The 18,701-nt window shown below is 43.3% G+C and overlaps 3 protein-coding genes across 5 annotated transcripts in view; 1 reads left to right on the top strand and 2 right to left on the bottom strand.

Moving 5' to 3' along the window:
* The window catches only part of LOC306809324 (uncharacterized protein), a 303,319-nt gene that overhangs the window by 17,829 nt on the left and 266,789 nt on the right, over positions 1 to 18,701 (bottom strand). The gene's annotated exons all lie outside the window — the stretch shown is intronic.
* NUBP1 (NUBP iron-sulfur cluster assembly factor 1, cytosolic) lies at positions 1,009 to 6,939 on the top strand. 2 transcript variants are annotated; one of them, XM_079320297.1, is made up of 11 exons: positions 1,009 to 1,124; positions 1,204 to 1,305; positions 1,733 to 1,869; positions 2,065 to 2,133; positions 2,650 to 2,682; positions 3,587 to 3,677; positions 3,845 to 3,999; positions 5,064 to 5,174; positions 5,295 to 5,397; positions 6,106 to 6,189; positions 6,736 to 6,939. In XM_079320297.1, exons 1-11 carry the CDS (start codon positions 1,097 to 1,099, stop codon positions 6,786 to 6,788), a joined length of 966 nt encoding a protein of 321 aa, XP_079176423.1. In that variant the 5' UTR covers positions 1,009 to 1,096; the 3' UTR covers positions 6,789 to 6,939. The 2 variants fall into 2 exon arrangements, with proteins under 2 accessions (XP_079176423.1, XP_079176424.1); XM_079320298.1 differs by lacking the exon at positions 2,650 to 2,682.
* On the bottom strand, positions 7,769 to 17,468 carry TVP23A (trans-golgi network vesicle protein 23 homolog A). 2 transcript variants are annotated; one of them, XM_079320299.1, is made up of 5 exons: positions 16,916 to 17,468; positions 12,801 to 12,945; positions 11,768 to 11,857; positions 10,004 to 10,129; positions 7,769 to 8,462 (listed from the first exon to the last, which is right to left on the bottom strand). In XM_079320299.1, exons 1-5 carry the CDS (start codon positions 17,065 to 17,067, stop codon positions 8,322 to 8,324), a joined length of 654 nt encoding a protein of 217 aa, XP_079176425.1. In that variant the 5' UTR covers positions 17,068 to 17,468; the 3' UTR covers positions 7,769 to 8,321. The 2 variants fall into 2 exon arrangements, with proteins under 2 accessions (XP_079176425.1, XP_079176426.1); XM_079320300.1 differs by having other exon boundaries at positions 12,909 to 12,945; positions 16,916 to 17,463.

Genomic DNA, 18,701 nt, shown 5'->3' with positions numbered 1-18,701 from the left:
GTGGTCTCACACCAAGCCAGTTTTTTCAAGGCCAAGGTACAGTATAAACTTCTCAGATATGTCTCACTGGCCAGTTCCTCCTACCACAAACATCTGAATTTGCTTAAACATTTGGTTCCACTTCCAAGCAGCATTTTGTTCATTAGTTTCCCATGGAAGGTAATTACAGAGCAGTAAGTGCAGGGGCTGTACAAATATCCAGTGGTCTTGTGTGGCTGCTGCAGGCAGTCACAACAGAATCAGACCAGCTGGGGATCCACAGCATAATATAGAGACAGGAATGATGGAGTTGTCTCAAAACCAAGAGCTTTTAATGTAAAAATAACAAACATAGAAACCACATGCTACAAGGGACAACATCCAAAGACCCCAGACCAGGAAAGCACAGAAGCACAGATGGGATGTAGGGTACAGGATCCATTCAATAATGATGATAAGGAACAGAACCAGAGATGTAGGTGACAATTAACCAGCCATATATCAAAACCAAGAGCAACACCCCATTTGTAACAAACTGTTTAACATGTTAGTTTGTTTTGGGGTTTTTTTGGTAGATGGACAGCTCTGGACTTTGTGTTTGGCTTGTTTTTTGGTGTTTGTTTTTTTTGGTTTTTTTTTAATTCCTAGAGTGCTGTTTTTAAAAAGCTTGCAGTTGTTGAAGTCCTGTGTCCTAAAAAAGACAACTTTGCAGTATAATTCACTCAAAAGGACAGATGAAACACTAAGATGTGCTGGTACCTTTCCAAAGATTACCAGATACTCTTTTCAATTTCCAAGGTGACACCACCTCAAATAGAACTTACACACTTTATGTTAAAACAAGCAAGTTTGGGGACTAATTGATCAGAAATGGGAGTACTTGGGGTGTCACGGGTCCACCGTTGGTGTCACCAGCGCCCTGGCGGTGTCACCGCGTCCCCCGTTGGTGTCACCAGCGCCCTGGCGGTGTCACCGCGTCCCCCGTTGGTGCCCCGGTGACCCGAGCCCTCGGCGGCAGCGCCCCCTGGCGGCAGCGGTTGCGCACCGCGGGCTCGAGGCCCTGCCCCGCGGCGGTGGCGGAAGTGACACGGTGTTATGGCGGAAGTGACGCAGCGCTATGGCGGAGGCGCCGGGCGCACCGGAGGGTGAGCGGCGGGGTCGCACGGGGCGGGACGGGCCCCCCGCCCGCCACACTCGCGGCCCATCTCTCACTGTCCCTTGCAGAGTGCCCCGGGACCGGCAGCGCCCAGGCGGGCAGGGCGGCCGCCTGCCAGGGATGCCCCAACCAGGGGCTGTGCGCGGCCGGCGCGGCCGGGCCGGACCCGGGTGAGTGCCGCGGCCGTGAGGGGGCGGCTCGGGGGGCGCGGTGAGTGCGCGGTTCCGGCACGGGGGGCGCGGTGCCGGCTCGGGGGGCGCGGTGTGTCCGTGGTGCCGGCTCGGGGGCGCGGTGCCGGCTCGGGGGCGCGGTGCCGGCTCGGGGGCGCGGTGTGTGCGCGGTGCCGGCTCGGGGGGCGCGGTGCCGGCTCGGGGGCGCGGTGTGTGCGCGGTGCCGGCTCGGGGGGCGCGGTGCCGGCTCGGGGGCGCGGTGCCGGCTCGGGGGGCGCGGTGTGTGCGCGGTGCCGGCTCACTGACAGCGCGGTGCCGGCTCGGGGGCGCGGTGTGTGCGCGGTGCTGGCTCGGGGGGCGCGGTGTGTGCGCGGTGCCGGCTCGGGGAGCGCGGTGCCGGCTCACTGACAGCGCGGTGTCTCCGCAGCGGAGGCGGCGGAGCTGCGGGCGCGGCTGCGGGCCGTGCGGCACACGGTGCTGGTGCTGTCCGGCAAGGGCGGCGTGGGCAAGAGCACCTTCAGCGCGCTGCTGGCGCACGGGCTGGCGGCCGACGAGACCAAGCAGGTGCGCAGAGGGCGGGGACAGGACGGGCGGCGGGGTCCCGCAGCGGGCAGGTGCCCATCGTGTGCCCCTGCTCGTTAAAGTTCGACTTTCCTGGATGAGCCTTGCTGGAGTGATTTCACTGCATGAGATCACCTTTAGAGACAGCCCTGTGCTACCTTATTTGCAGTGGGGCAGGTTGGCTGGTTTGTTTTCCAGGTTGCTCTCCTGGACATAGATATCTGTGGGCCATCGATTCCTAAAATGATGGGTCTAGAAGGAGAACAGGTGAGCGAATGCTCAAACATCTTGTTTGGGTTTTTTTTTTCCTTCGTTTTTCATTAGCATATTCAGGCTTTTTGGATGTAGAGCTTCTAAAAGGAGTGCATAATGGGAAATGTGGGGAAGTGGGTAGGGAAATGAGGTGAGATGGAGAAGTTCAGCATAATATGTCTTGCAAAAGAGTCATCTGCTTTCAGGATGAGTAGTTCTGCAAACAAACACTCATTACATATCAGCCACATAGTGCTGACAGCTTGAAACTTGAGTATTATTAGCATGATGTGATTTATCAGCCCTTGAATATTTCTTACAAATACGTGATGAGTAAACTTGCATAACATTTGAACAGTTGTAGTTCACTTATTATTGGAGATCTAGTGCTCCTGCATTTTTACCTCTGCTGCTCCACTGAAGCAGGATTGTTCCTGCAGGCAGGAGAGCTCTTTCCTGGGTTTGAATTATGTTCATGTTTTATGTAATGTCTGCATCTATTGTAACTTTCATGTATCACTTCAATTTTAGGTTCACCAGAGTGGTTCTGGGTGGTCTCCAGTGGTGAGTTGGTGCAGCTGTGTCAGAAAGTTCATTGGGATGTGTTGTTCGTTGGGTGTGTTCATTGGGATGGTTGGGCTCCATCTTCTACAATGAAAAATAAGTGAGGGAGGAGCAGGGGATACTCTTGTTAATTTTTCTTCTAATTACTTAAATATGCAGATTCTATAGAATCTACATGTATAGGGTGTAGTCTATATGTCCAGATTCTGTGCATCTATATAATCTACATCTATATAACCATGTTCTATAGAATATCTAGAGACTGCTATAGAATATATATCCAGATTCTATAAAATACAGAATTGATCTATAAAATAGGTATGCATATCATATAGAATTAGGATATAGACTATGTAGATCAGAGTGTGAAATTTCTTGGTAATACTGTATTTCTAAAATTGTTTTATTATATTGTATTTACTGACTTTGCTATATGGGCAATAAATATAAGTTACTCAAGTTTGTTATTTTGGGGTGTCATGCAGCTGTAGTGTGTCATCTTTTCTATGACAGCCAAGAAGTATCTTGCACCCAAGAAAAACCTTACTAATCTTTAGAATATGCAGTGAAGATTTTACAGATTTTACAGCCGTTTGTCTAAAGATCCCCTGTAATGTGCATGCTGTTAGAAAGGCAGCTATTGCTGATATGGAAAGCTGCTTTTATCCTTACACTGTCTCCAGCAGTTCCATTAACTGCTGCAACAATTCCATTTTTTCAGTCTTAGTGTAGTTGGTGAGTGTTGCACAAGTTGCAGTTTTGAATGTCCTATGATAAATGATAAAGTTCTCTGCCTTTATTTAATTAATTACTTCCCCTTCATCTGCTTTTTCTGTAAAATACGGGTTCAGGGTTGGTTTCTCTACTCTTTTTTCACTGTTATGTTTCTCTACTTTTCTTTCAGTATGTTGAAGAAAACTTAGGTGTTATGTCAGTGGGATTCTTGCTTAGTAGTCCTGATGATGCTGTCATCTGGAGAGGACCCAAAAAGAATGGTATGTATTGACTGTTACCAACAGTAATTTACATACTTGGAAGTTTCCAAGTGTGGAAATAACATGAACTTTTTTAGTAATGTAGATAGGGTAGTTAGCTAAGACCCTGAAATTTGAAATACATGAAGATACTTCTTTCTCTTGCACATTCTTCTCCTTTCCTCTAGGGCTGATCAAGCAGTTTCTGCGTGATGTGGACTGGGGTGAAGTGGATTACCTGATCGTGGACACGCCCCCAGGAACATCAGATGAGCACCTGTCCATCGTGCAGTACCTCAGTGCCACCCACATCGACGGTGCTGTCATTGTCACCACCCCCCAGGTGTGAGCCAAAATTCCACCAGAGAAGCATCATGGCACTTAAAGGCAGTCCTTAGGTTACAGGCTGTTGATTTCACAGAAATCTAAGGATACAGAATCTCAGGGAAATTAATTTGTTGTGTTGCCCCTGCAGCTAGTTGGGCTGTGGTTTAGATGGTGTCTCACTGGAGCTGGATGAGGATCCACATGGGTCACTAAAGCACAGCAGTTCCCAATCAAAAGCTGTTGGGACCTGTGTGGTGAAAGGAAATGCAGTGTTTCACTTCCTCCTTCAGAATCAGTTCACATCATTGTGGATCTGTAATTTACTCACCAATGGCTTAATATTGAGAAGAATGTTCATAAGAAGCTTTTTCTTTTAAGTGATAAACTGTGCACTCTTTGACACCTGTGAAATAGCCTGTCACCTCCAGGCAGAAGTAGGCAGCTTTGTTGTGCATTTTTAAAAGAGAAATCAGCTCCTGGAAAGCTGAAACTAAAAACACACCCAGTTCAAACAAAGGTTTTCATGTCTGGCTTGGAACAGAACAGGAGATCAAACTAGCACATGACATGAAGTCCTTCTACAATAGCTGAAAGGATAACACATAAAGGAAGCAAAGTGTCGAGGACAATACCAGAGAGGTGGTGAAGGAGGAAGGGAACAGAATGAATGAAATCAGTCATATAGGTGAAAAGTCTGAGGAGATGATGTTTTAAATTTAATTTGAAAAGAGGTAACTAGTGTAAGCCTGGTGGTTCTTTTCCTCACTCTGTGGAGAATACCAGGGGTTCTTCTGTAAGAAAAAAGTGTGAAAAAGTTGCATTTAAAGAAGATACAAGATGAACATAGGAGATAAAAACCATAAATGTGGGTGAATCTTGACTAGAGTCAGATTTCAAAACAGAACCACATCCAGTAGACTTGAAGTGTTGTACCTGCTCTGTTGGTAGAGCTCATAGCACAGGTTTGTGTTCCTACAGACAGCAGTAATCATTCATTATAAAGTAGCTCCAAGGAGGTAACTGAATGGATTTGGCCTGGAGCATTACAGTTGAAATACCAGTGTTTGCTAACGTGTGCAGGAAGTGTCACTTCAGGATGTTCGGAAGGAAATCAACTTCTGCCGCAAGGTGAAGCTGCCCATCATCGGTGTGGTGGAGAACATGAGCGGCTTTGTGTGTCCCAAGTGTAAGGTAAGGCTGGCTGTGTACTACAGTGTTCTGTCCTTGGCATTGATTGGATATCAAGCATCACTCCAGAAATGCCTTATTCTCAGAACTCCATATTTTAACTCTGATTTTCATGTTGTCCAGAATGAATCGCAGATTTTTCCCCCGACTACTGGTGGTGCAGAGAAGATGTGCCAGAACTTAAGTGTTTCTCTCCTGGGTAAAGTGCCTCTGGATCCACAGATAGGTAAAGTCACTTGTTGCACTGCACTTAAATCAAGTTGTTCTTCCTGTATTGATGTTACTGCTGGAAAACCCTGATGTGGGCACTGATGTCCGTTAGCAATTTCAGATAGAATATTTTTTTTAATCAAAAGTCACTGGAACTATGACATAGTTTGGTGTGGAATGCGAAAATTGCTGGGGTAATTTCCTTAACCTTTCCTTAATCACTTTAGATTATATGTTGCATCTTTTCAGCTCTGTAATAATATTTGAAATACGACATGTCTTTCTCTTTGTTGTGATCACCTGGAAAGCAGACTGAATGAAATCATAACCACTTCAAAGAAGAATATTTTGTAGATGTTAGGCATTAGAACCAGTGTTTTAACCTCACTGTTACTGGCCCTGCCCAAATTCTCTTATGGGTCATGAGGAGGTATGGTTCTTTGCCTGTTATTGTTACCATTAATACCTGAATTAATAATATCAAGGAACAGTTCAGTACTCCCAACAGAAGGTTTCTATTACTAGAACTAGTAATATTACTAGTACTGTTCCTCTGTCAAACTATACACTGTATTTCCAGTCTTGTTACTGACTTTAGGGCTTCCTGAGAGGAATAGATGCAGGTGGCTGTGTGAAAAAGTGTAATTGGAATAGGATAAAAGCTACAAAAAGGAGAATTAATCTCCTGTTGCTTTGTTTCTGTGTTTTTTCTCTGTCCTCCAAGGAAAGAGTTGTGACAGAGGTCAGTCTTTCTTGGCCGAAGCACCCGAGTCTCCAGCTACATTGTCATACAGGAATATCATTCAAAGTGAGTCTGAGAATCACTGTGCAAACAAATCCCCTCAGTTCTGAGCACTGCTGCAATATACAAAGGTGTTAAACAGTTGTTGCTGTTGTGTTACTGTGCCACAGATAATAAAATCAGGAGAGGTGCACAGCAATTCTGAAAGTAGCAGGTGCAAAGACCGTTTGTTTCTGGGCATCACTTCTGACTGGCGGCTAACGTGCTAACAAAATTGTATTTGATAACTGACTTTCAGAGATGGGGTGTCCTTGTGCTCAGAGAAACCTTCTGAGGCTCTTGAGCAGGTGTGTGGAGAGGTGCTCACCATTACTCAGTGGGAGGCAGCTGACTGACCAATGCCTCCACTTGTAACTGTAGTTACACAAAAAAACCCCGGCAAAAACTCCCTAAACAGCGGGTGCTGTGCTGTTCAAAAATAATCCTAAAGCCACTTTCAGTGTAAGAAAGGCCTAACTTCAGATATTTGGACCCTCGGGGGACATATGCAGCAACAACAAACTTCTGTACAGCTAAAATAGTGCTTTTAATTCTTTTTTTCCATCTTTGCAGGAATTCAGGAATACTGTGAACAACACCATTTTCAAGAAGAAAAGATAATGTAATCTGTAAATGGAACAAAAATTTAGTTAATTTTTGTTCATTCATAATTACAGAAAAGCAACGTATGCCTTGATTTATTAAAGGAATGCATTCTTTTTGTATATTGCAAATAAATTCTTAATATAAAGGCCTTTGTTTTTTCCACAAGTTCAAGATCCTTGTAGTTCTTCCTTCACTAGAAAGCTGTGAGTCTGCATCTGGACTATCAAGTGCATTATGCCTCCAGTGTCACAGTACCAATAACCTGACTGTGAAAGTAGCAGTTGAAGAGGTGAGAATACAACACACATTTTATTTAGGAGGTAGAATATGAAATAGCCTGGGTTGACACTGGGGCATGTGTGGCAGCCTTTGTTCTGCCTGCTGCACAAGGATGAGCTGTAATGCCCATTCTCTCTCCCTAATAATTTAAGTGTCTCCTTTCAGTGGAAAAGATCTGTGTCTGGAGTGAGAGCTGGGGTAGTACTATAGTACAAGTGCATTGCTTTGTTTATTTTTTTACAGGTATCAAAATAAGATTAATTTTTAAATTATACATACTGCCAGTTTCACCCAAGTAGTGGGTGAACGTGGTTCATTACTTGTTTTCTTCTATTTGACCCTAAGCCTGAACATTAAAAAATAATATTTTTAAATAAAAAATAAATAAAAATTTTCAGGTTTTTTATTAAATAAAAAATAAAATAATTCAGTATTTTTAATAACAAAGAGGCCCTTTGGGATTGCTGCTTGAAAGCTCTGAAAAATCAGTATTGTGTACAGAGGGAAAGACAGTAGTTTGATTTTGTTTATTGTAGTTCCAGAGTTAAACAAATTAGCATTTCATTACATGTAGTTCCTGGTTAAGATAACAGTTTGAGGTTAGTTGACAACTTTTCTGAAAGCAGCCTGCCCCTTGTAAACCATGAGCAGTGTCTGTGCTCACATAAACAACTTTTTGGTGAAGCTTTTAAGTAACAAAGACATTAAACCTTCCAGGGTGTAAAGACTCAAACACAAATGACTTTATTTCATGCAGGCATAATTCTAGAAGAGCTTTATATAAATACCTTCCCATGAAGAACAACTTTAATGAATTACTTTTTTTACTGTTCATCCTTTAACTCTTCCTTGTGCTGTGTTCTTCAGTGCCCTCTTCTGAAATTCTCCTGCTCTGTCATATTGAGGGAACAGAGCATACTTTGCTGTAAGAATAACCTGGAATCTCTTACAGAAGCAGGGAGCTGCCAGCTGGAAGCCTGAGGGTTGAAGATGGCTCTTCCAACTGTGCTTAAGCAGAGGCATTAGAATTATAGTAACTCCAAGGATTTTAACTGAAGGACATTTTTCTGGAGCTTGGAAGCAGCTCAGTTGTGGAACTCATCAGGCTTCCAGGCATGGAGCAAAGTGACCTGGGGTTACAGCTCTTCCATGTGACACTGCCAGAGAGGCTTGCTGGAGAATCAGGGTCACCCTGGACCCACAGGAACAGACCTGGGAGGAGCCAGCACCAGCCCTGAGAGGCAGCTGGGCTGTGCTACCCCATGGGCTGAAGCTCAGTACTCACTCTTGGGAACATCTGTGGTGCCAAACAACCTTGAGGTTACTCTGCTGATGTTTTTTTGTCCCCCTAACTTGCAGTGGATGTAGCCATATAAATTAGCAGTCTGGAGGGAGATCCCAGCAATCACGAGAGCCTGTGGACAAACCAGCAGGAACAAATCCATGGCTATGTATTGACTGTGTAGGATATCTGTGTCTGTACACACTATGCATGTAAATGTGCTGTAAGAGAGGGACATTCCTTCCAAATGCATGGCCTTCAAAGACATCCAATCTTGTCAAACACAATAGGTCCTTCCTACAAAATACCCCTTCTTAGCAAAACTCCAATACCAGTTTTGTCATTCTGTATCTTTCCTAATAGCACTTACTCAAAAAGGACCTACTCAACAGATGCCAGAAACATTTCACCTTTTTTAAGTCCCATTCCTATCTAAAATTATTACACCCAGATACATGGCACAGCTGCAGGCCTGTTCAGCTGACAAATAATTTATAATAAACAAATAAGATCTGTAATTTACATATTTACAAAGAGCATCCATAGATTCCCTATCTAGCATTGACAAGAACTGAATAATTGTCTCCTTTTGTGGTACTTTAGGTTTAGCAGAAGGTGGAACCAACCTGACTAATGCAGTAACTTATAAAAATTTCTCTTAGCCTTCAGAAACAGTTTCCCAGAAGTGATTTTATTTTCGTGTAACTTGCCTTTTACAAGCACCTGGCAACCTGCCTCCTGTGCCAGTTAAGAGTTCTGTCTCCAAGCAGCTCTTAGCAAACAATCTCTGCTTTTCAAAAATAGAGGTGGAACCATGAACAAAGACTGCTGGTTTAATTTTAACTATTGCTTGTTTAGGGGCACCAGAAAGCAGTTAATGATTTGCAGTTATTATTGCAAATGCCCATAGCTGAATTTCTTGTTTAATTGAATAATAATATGCAATCTTGGCTGTTACTGGTTATGTAGCTGCACATGTTGGAGGTGCTTTTTATCTTTACAAATTGAAATAAGAAATGGTACTGAGCATGGCTGGGAACTTGACATAGTGTGGCAATTAGCCACAATGTTTACAGCACTTAATGTTTACAGGGGAAAATGTGAAGATTTTATAGACAAAAATATCTTAATGTAATGCAATATATCGGGTAAATTTCCTCTTGTGTTTAGAAAAAATTGTTGGGTTTTTTTTTAAAGTAGGTGACTCATAAGTAGAGTAATTATAAAATACTTACTTATAGCTCAATTTATCAAAGTTTTAAGAGCTAATGGTGCTGTTTCTTTCAATAGGGAATGGTACCAGAGATCTAAAATCCTCTCTTTTTAGAGTAAGTACATTTAAATTCCCAGGAGACCTAAAATCTTGGAAACCAACATCACTGGTTCATTTTTTGTTCTCTCCTGTTAGTTTCATTTGACTGAAATAAGTTGGGGCAGAGTAAGTTGCTACAGTTAAACAGAAGCCCATAATTTTGCCCACCACTTGAGGTTCTCTAGGGGAAGGAGTTGACAGCTGATAACCCAAAAGAAGTGCAGCTAAAAGTTACCAATCCACTCCAGAGTGCAAGCCTTGACTGCAGAAAACTCCTTGGGATTCTTTGAATCTGCTGCTTCAAAATTAACAGATCTGGGTTTTCCTTCTACCAATATTGTCTTCAGTACCCCCTGACTCACCAGCCATTTCAGCTTCAAGGAGAACAAGGTGCTAAAGAGAAACATGGTCCAAATCACTGGGCAGATGATGAGACCGAGCCAAAAGATTCGGGCTTCAGCTTCAGTTGAGGCAGCTACTGCAGGCACCTGCAAGAAAAAATTCATTGAGACTATTAGTCACAAAGTCAAAACCCACAATAAATGACAAATGAACAGAGGAGGAAGATTTCACTTATCATATGCACAGAAGATTAACTAAGAAGAGAAGTAGCTCATGCTGTTTCCTTCCTGATGCCCTGGTGTAAATGACAGCATTTTCATCCATAGGATTTATCAGTTGGTTCTAGTTCAGAGTGGAATCTCATAAAAGTGAACATTTCTATACATTTTCCTAAAAACATGCAGTATCTTAGCTTAATTTAAATTTTGCAAGAAGCTTACTTTCCTATTATATAAATTATTATGTATTCCTATTACATAAATACTTGGGTTTTGCTTCTGAATTCTGCTGTCATTCCATGAATTAGGAACCATTGAAAATGCCTCTTGTGTCATGCTGGATTTGGGCACACTGAAACTGCAGGAGGCAGCCTTAAGCCCTGTGCTCTGTCTATTCTTCTGGGAGAGCAGAAACTTCAGAGCAGGCTGCAAAGCCCTGCTTACAGATTTCTGCAGGTCAGCATAACTCACATGTCTCTATCTACACTGAAGGGCTCACTACACTTTGAAAAAAACAAAAAAACCCTAAAGTAAGATAGTTGTTCAGAAGGTTCTGATCTTTCAAAAATTAAAAATCTCACTCAAGCCCTCAGACTACTCAACAACCACTAGTGCCAACCTCTGAAACAAAAGCATCACAGTTGGAAAAGAAAACCTCTGGACTCTTCCACCAGAAAAGCTTTTGATTTAATTTTCAGCATGTTGAATTTTCCATGTATTCTTTCCTGCAGGGTTTCCTCTGTTCTGTGTTCAGGCCTCCCTCAGAGTCACAGGAAGCACATTAATTTGTGTTGGTGCTCGGGACACGCGGAGCCGCAGCCGAGGCTGCCGAGGGCGCTGCCGAGGGCGCTGCGGCCCCGCTCGCCGCGACAGCCCGGGACGGCCCCGCCGGGCTGGAGGCACGGCTGGAGGGCTCCAAAGAATGTCCTGCTGAACGCACCTGGCTGCTGCTCTGCCAGGCTCGGTGGGGCTGTGGGGAGAATGTCAGCAAGTTAAAGCAAAGCGCTGACTCTTGACTCTGGCAGTGATGCCAAACGCCATTCTATAGCGCTTTATTTTCCTCCTCAGTGTGTCTGGGGGGCACTGGCAGTATCAGAATGCTCTGTGATCCAGGTTCTCTTTCCCACCATATTCCATGAACATGAAAAAAAAATTAACTTCAAAATACTAAATCTGAACTATCAGTATGGTTTGCCACGTAAATCTTTCCTGAAGGGGATTCTGTGTTGGGATTATCTATGTGAAGATGTGTTTATTATAAGATATTCTCACTAGAAAATAAAATAGAACTACCAGAAGCATTTCATACCTACAGCATCACGCTATGAATATTTATTCTGTTGATCCATATGCTGACAATGTTGTGAGACCTGTTTTGCCCTGAATACTTCCAGGATGTGACAAACCAGTGTTTGCACCTGAATACTGACATTGTTTTCTACGGAAGCTGGATAAAAAGTAACTGTTACAAAGGTGTTCTATTTGTTACTTTATTTGACTTGGTATCAGCTTTACACATTTCCTATGGATTGTTTGCCCTGTTCCTACTTCTATTAATATATTTACCCTTTTTGCTTCAAACACCCAGTGACTTTTTCCATCTTCATCAATCTGGTTCCACCAACGCAAACCAACCAAGAGTCTTCCTGTCACATTCTAGTGATGAAACCATTATTTACATTAATCAGTAGCACAAGTCATTATAGCAAGAGAAAAAATTTAAAAGACAAGCATATTCAAAAATCATCTCCTTTTATCAAATACTAAAATTACTTCTAAAAGCTTGAGTGCCAGCTTGAATACAACAGCCATTAATGATGGGTGAAGTTACAAATTTAGGCTTGTTCTCTTTCAATATGATAATTTGTACAATAGTACTTATTTAAATAAGGAATTATAAGCTGTGTCTTTTTCAAGTCACTTAGTTGGACAAGCACCCAATAAACAAATAAACAAACTTCCTCAGGAATACTGAGAACAAAAACACACTGAAAAATGGGACATTAATGGCAAGCAAGTAAGCTGTGTAGGATGGGGGAAACAACCAAGAGAATATTTCTGCACCTGCATGAACACCAAAAGCTTTCAGAATACTGGAGGTGCATCAATGCTTCACTTCTACAAAACAAAAGCCTTGCTCCACATGTGGAACCCCTGGATGCTGGGCTGGCCTGACCCACCTACCTGCATGGGATTAGAGCACCAGAGCTATAGCTGGGCTTTCAGGAGTCTTCTGCAGCCCCTGCTGTGGGGTCTGGGCACATGGTTGCAGATCTCAGCATCCTTGGGCATCCATTACTGAAAGCCAGTATTACTTTCATTTTTGAATTTATTTTTTAAGGGGAAAAGCATACAAACCTACCTATGGCAAAGCAATTTTCTCACTGTATTAATAGACCTTAGTAGTCAGGCATAGAAAACATGTTGCTAAATAACTAACATATGTGAACAGCTTCATTAAAATGGCTAGACATTTCATAAATTAACAAAATGCAATGATTTTGTCACTTCTGTCGTTATGCATATTTAATTTCTTTTTGTTTTAATTAATGACAAACAAAATGCTTTCCAAAGTAATTACTATTCAGGGTTATCTTACCTTGACAGACCAAAAGTCAAAGGATAGAAGGAGGAGAATAGTGACAAAACAGGCAACAAAGCTGTTGCTGAACCAGTCACAGAACAAGTAGGTAACAATGGCACTCACTCGGAAAAACAGGTGGAAAAAGGTGGCCAGAGGGTGCCTGGAAAAGAGAAAACACAGAGCATATATGAGGTTATGAGACTGGAGGGAATGTTACAGTGCTTGCTGACAATATAGCTGTAGCTGTTGCAAGTTTATAATGGTATTTTGGTTTTCAGCTGCTACTATTTCAATGTTGGTGTATATCTTCATTATCAAAGCAATTTGATAATGGTATTTTCAATAGCCAAGCTTCAGTCTAAAGCAAAAAGACAAATGTGGTGTTCTTGTCAAAACCTTTTCAAAGATAGAACAAAATATGAAGGCTTTCACCAGAATCTTTGGTACTGTGTGAAGGAATTTAGTGGTTGTGTGCAGCCCAGTACCATAAAATCCTCATTGTTTCATGAAGTGAATCAACATTGCAAAGCACAAAAGAATTGAGAGAGCTCTTATGCCTCTCAGAACAGTTTTGAAAACAAAATATGAGCTCTAAAAGTAAAAAAAAAAAAAAAAAGAAAAAATAGCTGCTTGCTCTAAGACAGAATGAACTTTCATATTTCTTGCCTAAATTCAAACACTTCCTTTTAGACAAGCAAAATGAAGGAATCTAACAATTCTTCTGAATTATTGCTTATTAATTTCACTAGTATTTACATTTTGCTCATTGAAAAAAATTTTGTCTGTAACAAAATAAAGAGAAATTTCACTGAAAGAAATAACTAAGTAGCATGGAATATTGGCCTGCACAGTAGGATGGAGAGGCTGGAGAATGCTGTAATGGGCACAGTACAATATTCAGGGTAATATGCCAGTAAAAATCTTACTCTGTACAGTTGTTTGTGTTAATTAGTTGAAAGTGAGAATTAACTACAGGCTCTTGCAGTTAAGTAACTTCTTCCTTGAAGTTAGAGAATAAAATAAAAGATATTTAAATCAACAATAGTCTCATTAAGCTCCTATGTCTCTGTGAATAATTAAAAGTAGTATGGCCAATTAACAAAAGTAGGGCATAATCAACTATTTAACTATTAAATGTTATTCTGTTACTGTGTTTAATAAAATGAGACATATAAAACATACACAATTGCTTATTATAAATTTAAATTATAGCTACATATGTATAATAAGTATTATAACTTAAATATCCTTGTAGTTATATTATTAATCCATAGTGGTTTAACTGTTCTGGTGCTTATCTTTCACTAACAGCAATACTGTGTTTCTAGTAGTACACACATGACTGGAGAGGGAAGAGTGATGCACTGGTGTACTTTATATTTACTCCTGGTCATGCCCATGTGAACTTCAAACTTTCCAAAAACGTCTTCTGACTTAGAACTGAACATGTGACATTTTAAGCAAAGGGGCTTTTTCTGCCCTAAGCAGCCAGGTGGGTGGAGTGGATATTGTGAACTGGCTGAAACAGACATTGCCTCACTGCTTTGAGCCTTGATCTTGGTCAAGAAGATCTAAGAGTCAATTATGGAAGTGGTACCCCTTGTGTCCAGAGCAGCTTTCATAGATCACAACCCAAAGCCCACCAGGGTTGCCTGAGCTTTTCTAATGGATCAGTGCTTCAAATGTGGCAGTAACTTTGGAGAAGTTTCATTTTGGAAGGCTGATTACAACAGGATTGCTGTTTGGATGCTGAATTTTTTCCAATGTCAAACATTGAAGGGTATTTACTAAAATAAAAAAAAAAAAAAAAAACACACACACACCCCAAAAAAACCCAAAAAAAACAAAAAAAAAAAAACACCGGAAAAAAAAAAAGCAAACCAAAAAAAAAAAAACCAAACCCAAACCAAACACATGAGGAAGAAGCTCTCATTTATTACAGTGCTGAGCACTTACTGAGACTCTGGAAAGGATAAAGGAAACTGCAACTCTGCCCTGGCTCAGCTTGGCATACATTTGCTCCTGAAAGTACAGAAATGCACTTGCTTGGACTTCTAGTTTTCCTGTTGCATCTAAACATCCATGTGACGTAGAAGTGGAGCCTCAAGGCTTAATGATTGCCATTTACCTTGTTACAATAACCTCTGTTCAGTTTGTGAGCACCGTGCCTGTTAGGACAGGAATGAGCTGTCATTAATCAATTTATTTGCATCCCATGTTAAAGAATCAAATTTGGGTCAGGCCTAAGCTATGCCAGTGAACTACAAGAGAATCATTCCAGGTACCTGCTCAGAAGTGCCACAGCAGCACTCTACACTAATTTTTGGGTTTTTGTTTGTTTGTTTGTTTGTTTTTCCAGATACTTCAGAATGTATTGAGGTAAATTTTGAATAAACAGGCTCTCTTTTCTGGCTTGATCATCACATTTCCTGGCTGATTTGTAAAAGCATGCATGTTCCAAAATGCTCCTGATTTCTAGATCCAAAGTTCTGGTACTGCAATGAACTTACCTTTTTCCTATTTCTTAGGAAAGTAGCCACTAACCCTTTGCTTTTAAGAAGCCCTTTTGCACATACCTCAGAAAATCACAAAAGCACAATTTGTCATAGCCAATGCAAATTCTAACCAAGATATTGAAATAAAGTTAAAGATAAATGATTAGAACATCTTGTTATGCCCTCTAATAAGATAAAAAGATTTTGCAGCACCTAGGTGAGTTCCAGGCTCATTTGCACAAGATTCTTCAGAAATATAAAAACCAACACATATGACCAGTGTAAGCAGCTTCATTTCTGCATTCTAAAGCAGACAAATTTTTAATACTACATCATCTTTTAATATTGTCTTAAGGGCCAGAAAGAAGAGCTGCCTCTGATGTAACCAATGTCTATACAAAGTGGATCCCAGAATAGTACAGTTTGCTGACACTTTCCTTGTGCTGTATTCCTGAGCAATATGAATCAGGAGGAATCTGTAAGATCTCTAGAGAAAAGTGCCTGGTGCTGTGACCCTCCTACAAACATTCCAGGGTGGTTTCACTTCATGCTATGTCTAGTCTGGTCCCTCAGACTTAATTTGTGGCTCATGTGATCAAAGTACATCTAAGCTGTATTTCCCAGCTTAGTTGAATCCTTTAGACTATGTTCTCCAAGACTGCACCAAAATAGAAACCTTCATTTAATATGTGTGCTGCTGCTAAGGGGTGAAACTGAGGCAGTTCTGGGAAGGTTAAGCTTATGTCAGGGCTGACTCAAGTAGTGACAAAGTCCAAAGCAATTCAAGGGCAGAAATGCTTCATCAGACAGTAGTAAAACAGAGTAATTGTATTGTAAAGCTACATGATTGCTTATCTCAGATAATGTTGTGCCAGGTTTACTATGTATTTTATAATATCAATATCTATTGTTTACACCTACAAGAAATATCATTGTAATGGACCAAACCAAACAGGGGCAAGGAAGAAGAAAGCAATCTAAATCAAAGCTGATTATATACATTATTGAGCAGTGCATGCCTAATTCTTTTTGACATAAAACTCTTCCTTTCACAATCTTTGATTGGAGATTCTTCAAAAGCCACTGGTTGAACAGCTCTGTCACCTGGGACCTCTGTGGCCAGAGCTGCAGAGTGACACCCCTGGTGAGGGTAGACTGCTTAGCCCGACACATGAGATGGGTTAATGGGCCGGGTTTTTTCAGGTAATGTCTACAAGCATAAGGTACTTTATATTCCACACAGCATCACATCCCTGGTAGGAATCAGGACAGTTTTATTGCAGCTATCTGGCTGTTCAGCCAGGTGTGCACTGAAGTGCCTGAGCACTGCTGCACAGCGGGCTTTGCTGGAGCTGAGAGTTATCTCCAGTCCAACTAAAGCACTGTTTGCTCGCGGTTTGGGATGTTGGGTGTGTCGGGGTTTCATTTCCAGTGACCGGGTGATGCCGAGCAGCGGGGCCCGGCCTCGCCTGCTCCAGCCCGGGCATCTCCCGGGCAGCGGCCCCCCAGCCTCCCCGGACAGCCTGTCCCTGTAAAAAACGGGAATGAAGCGTTTCGATGGAGTTTTCTGTGCACGGGAACAGCCAGGGCCGCCCGCGCTCGGGCGCCGCGATGCTGCGGCCTCCGCGCCGTTACCTGATCCGCGCTTTCCGCAGCGCCAGCTCCTCCTCGCTGCCGAAATCCAGGGACACATCCTCGGTGTCGTCCACCAGCGCCTGCGGCGGGAGCCCGTCAGCGCGCAGGGCCCGGGCCGGCCGCGGCCCGCCCGCCGCCCCCACCTGCTTCATGCCGGCCGCGGCTGCAGGCCAGCGGCTGCAAAAGCGGCCGAGCTCCGGCCCGGCCCCGCGGCTGCAGCGGCTCTGCCCCTCGCACAGCCCGCGGCGGCTGCGCCTCGCCGGGCAGCGCTCGGGAGCGCCCGGGGGCACCCCGGAGCGGGGCTGCCTGCGGCCGCCTCCCGCACGGGCCGGGCCGGAGCGGCCGGGCGGGCTTGAGCAGCCCTCAGCTGTCCGCCCGCGGGCTCGCCACACGCACCCTCCGGTCAGGGCCGCTGGGTCTCATGCTGAACACAGACCCTGAAAGGAAGAATGAGAGGAGGGAAAGATGAACGGAGGTGTACAAGTATGGGAGCACAGCCGCGTGTCGCGTTTGGCGCACACCCACAGGCGGGCCAGCGCTGCCCGCTCCCCGCGGGCCTGGGCCTGCGTGGGGACAGCTCTGAGGGCAGGCGCTGGCACCACAACGCCACGGCACTGTGGATGTGCCGCTGGCACAGTGGGGACAACACGGCCCCTAGAGAGGCTGAGGTCACCCGGCTTGTTCAGCCTGGAGAGCAGACTGAGGGAGCACCGCAGTGTGGTCTTCAACATCCGCACAAGGGGAAGTAGAGCGCACACGGATCTCTTCCCTGTGGTGATCAGTGAGAGGATGGCTGCCTCAGGGGAGGTTTAGGTTGGATATGAGGGAAAGGTTCTTCACCAGAGGGTGGTTGGAAACTGAACAGGCTCCCCGGGGCACTGGCCACAGCTCCAAGCCTGACAGAGCTCAGGAATTGTTTAGATGAAACCCTCGGGCTGTGACTCTTGGGCTGTCCTGTGCAGGCCAAGAGCTGGACTCAACAATTCTTGTAGGTCCCTTCTAACTCAGGATATTCCATAATTCCCTGATAAAAATTTTTCGTGTCTTAATTTAAAGTGCAGGTGGATTATGCAGCAGAGTTAAAGAAGTGAAACAAGACAACCAAACTTCAGGATAGGGGAAAGGGTTCACAATAATGGGGGAAAATAGTCTGGACAGCTTACTATGAAGTGGAGGATCTGATTAATCACAGTTATGTGTATATCTGACTAGTTATTAGCATTAAATAAGCCTGCAAAATAATAAATTCCTAGTCTTTTCTGAAACGTTGAACTAAACCAAGATTGTTGAGTAAGTACAGAAGCTACTGAAGTGAACTTTTCCAAAATGTCAACTGGAAAGCAACTTTGTGCAAGACTTACTGGAACAAAGCAATACTTAATAGGTAAGAAAAACTAATAATAACTAGTTGGTTTATAATTGTAAGGGAGAAAAGGTATGCTTAATGTCTAATGATGTTAATATTTTGTCCATTTTAGTGTTAAAACAACTTGTACAGTGTGCTAGTAAATACAGTAGACTGCCACTAAAAAATGGAATAGGCACCTGTTATTTGATGGGATGGCTCATGACAGCCTACAGTATGAAAATACTGAAAATACTGGCTTCCACTGTCCAGGGAGGTACAGAGCTAGCTGTCTTTGAGAGCTCTCATGAGATACAATTATTAAATAATTATGTGCATGCCTGAAGCTGACCTCGACTTCAATTCCGGTATCAACATGCACTTCTGCCTACAAGCCATAAATGACAGCAAGTCAAACAGGGCTGGCCGTGGCTCGGAAGC

Source organism: Erithacus rubecula (assembly GCF_903797595.1).
Source record: "Erithacus rubecula genome assembly, chromosome: 17".
NCBI classification, from domain to species: Eukaryota; Metazoa; Chordata; class Aves; order Passeriformes; family Muscicapidae; genus Erithacus; species Erithacus rubecula.
This window is presented reverse-complemented; position numbering and strand designations above follow the sequence as displayed.

Bases quoted from the DNA above. Each gene is read 5' to 3' on its own strand.
- NUBP1 (XM_079320297.1), top strand. From the start codon at position 1,097: ATGGCGGAGGCGCCGGGCGCACCGGAGG. The intron at 1,125-1,203 runs GTGAGCGGCGGG...TGTCCCTTGCAG, and splicing joins GGCGCCGGGCGCACCGGAGG to AGTGCCCCGGGACCGGCAGC. The intron at 6,190-6,735 runs GTGAGTCTGAGA...CCATCTTTGCAG, and splicing joins ATACAGGAATATCATTCAAA to GAATTCAGGAATACTGTGAA.
- TVP23A (XM_079320299.1), bottom strand. From the start codon at position 17,067: ATGAAGCAGGTGGGGGCGGCGGGCGGGCCGCGGCCGGCCCGGGCCCTG. The intron at 11,858-12,800 runs GTAAGATAACCC...TTTCATCACTAG, and splicing joins TTGACTTTTGGTCTGTCAAG to AATGTGACAGGAAGACTCTT. The intron at 8,463-10,003 runs GTGAGTCAGGGG...GTTTGTCCACAG, and splicing joins CCTTGAAGCTGAAATGGCTG to GCTCTCGTGATTGCTGGGAT.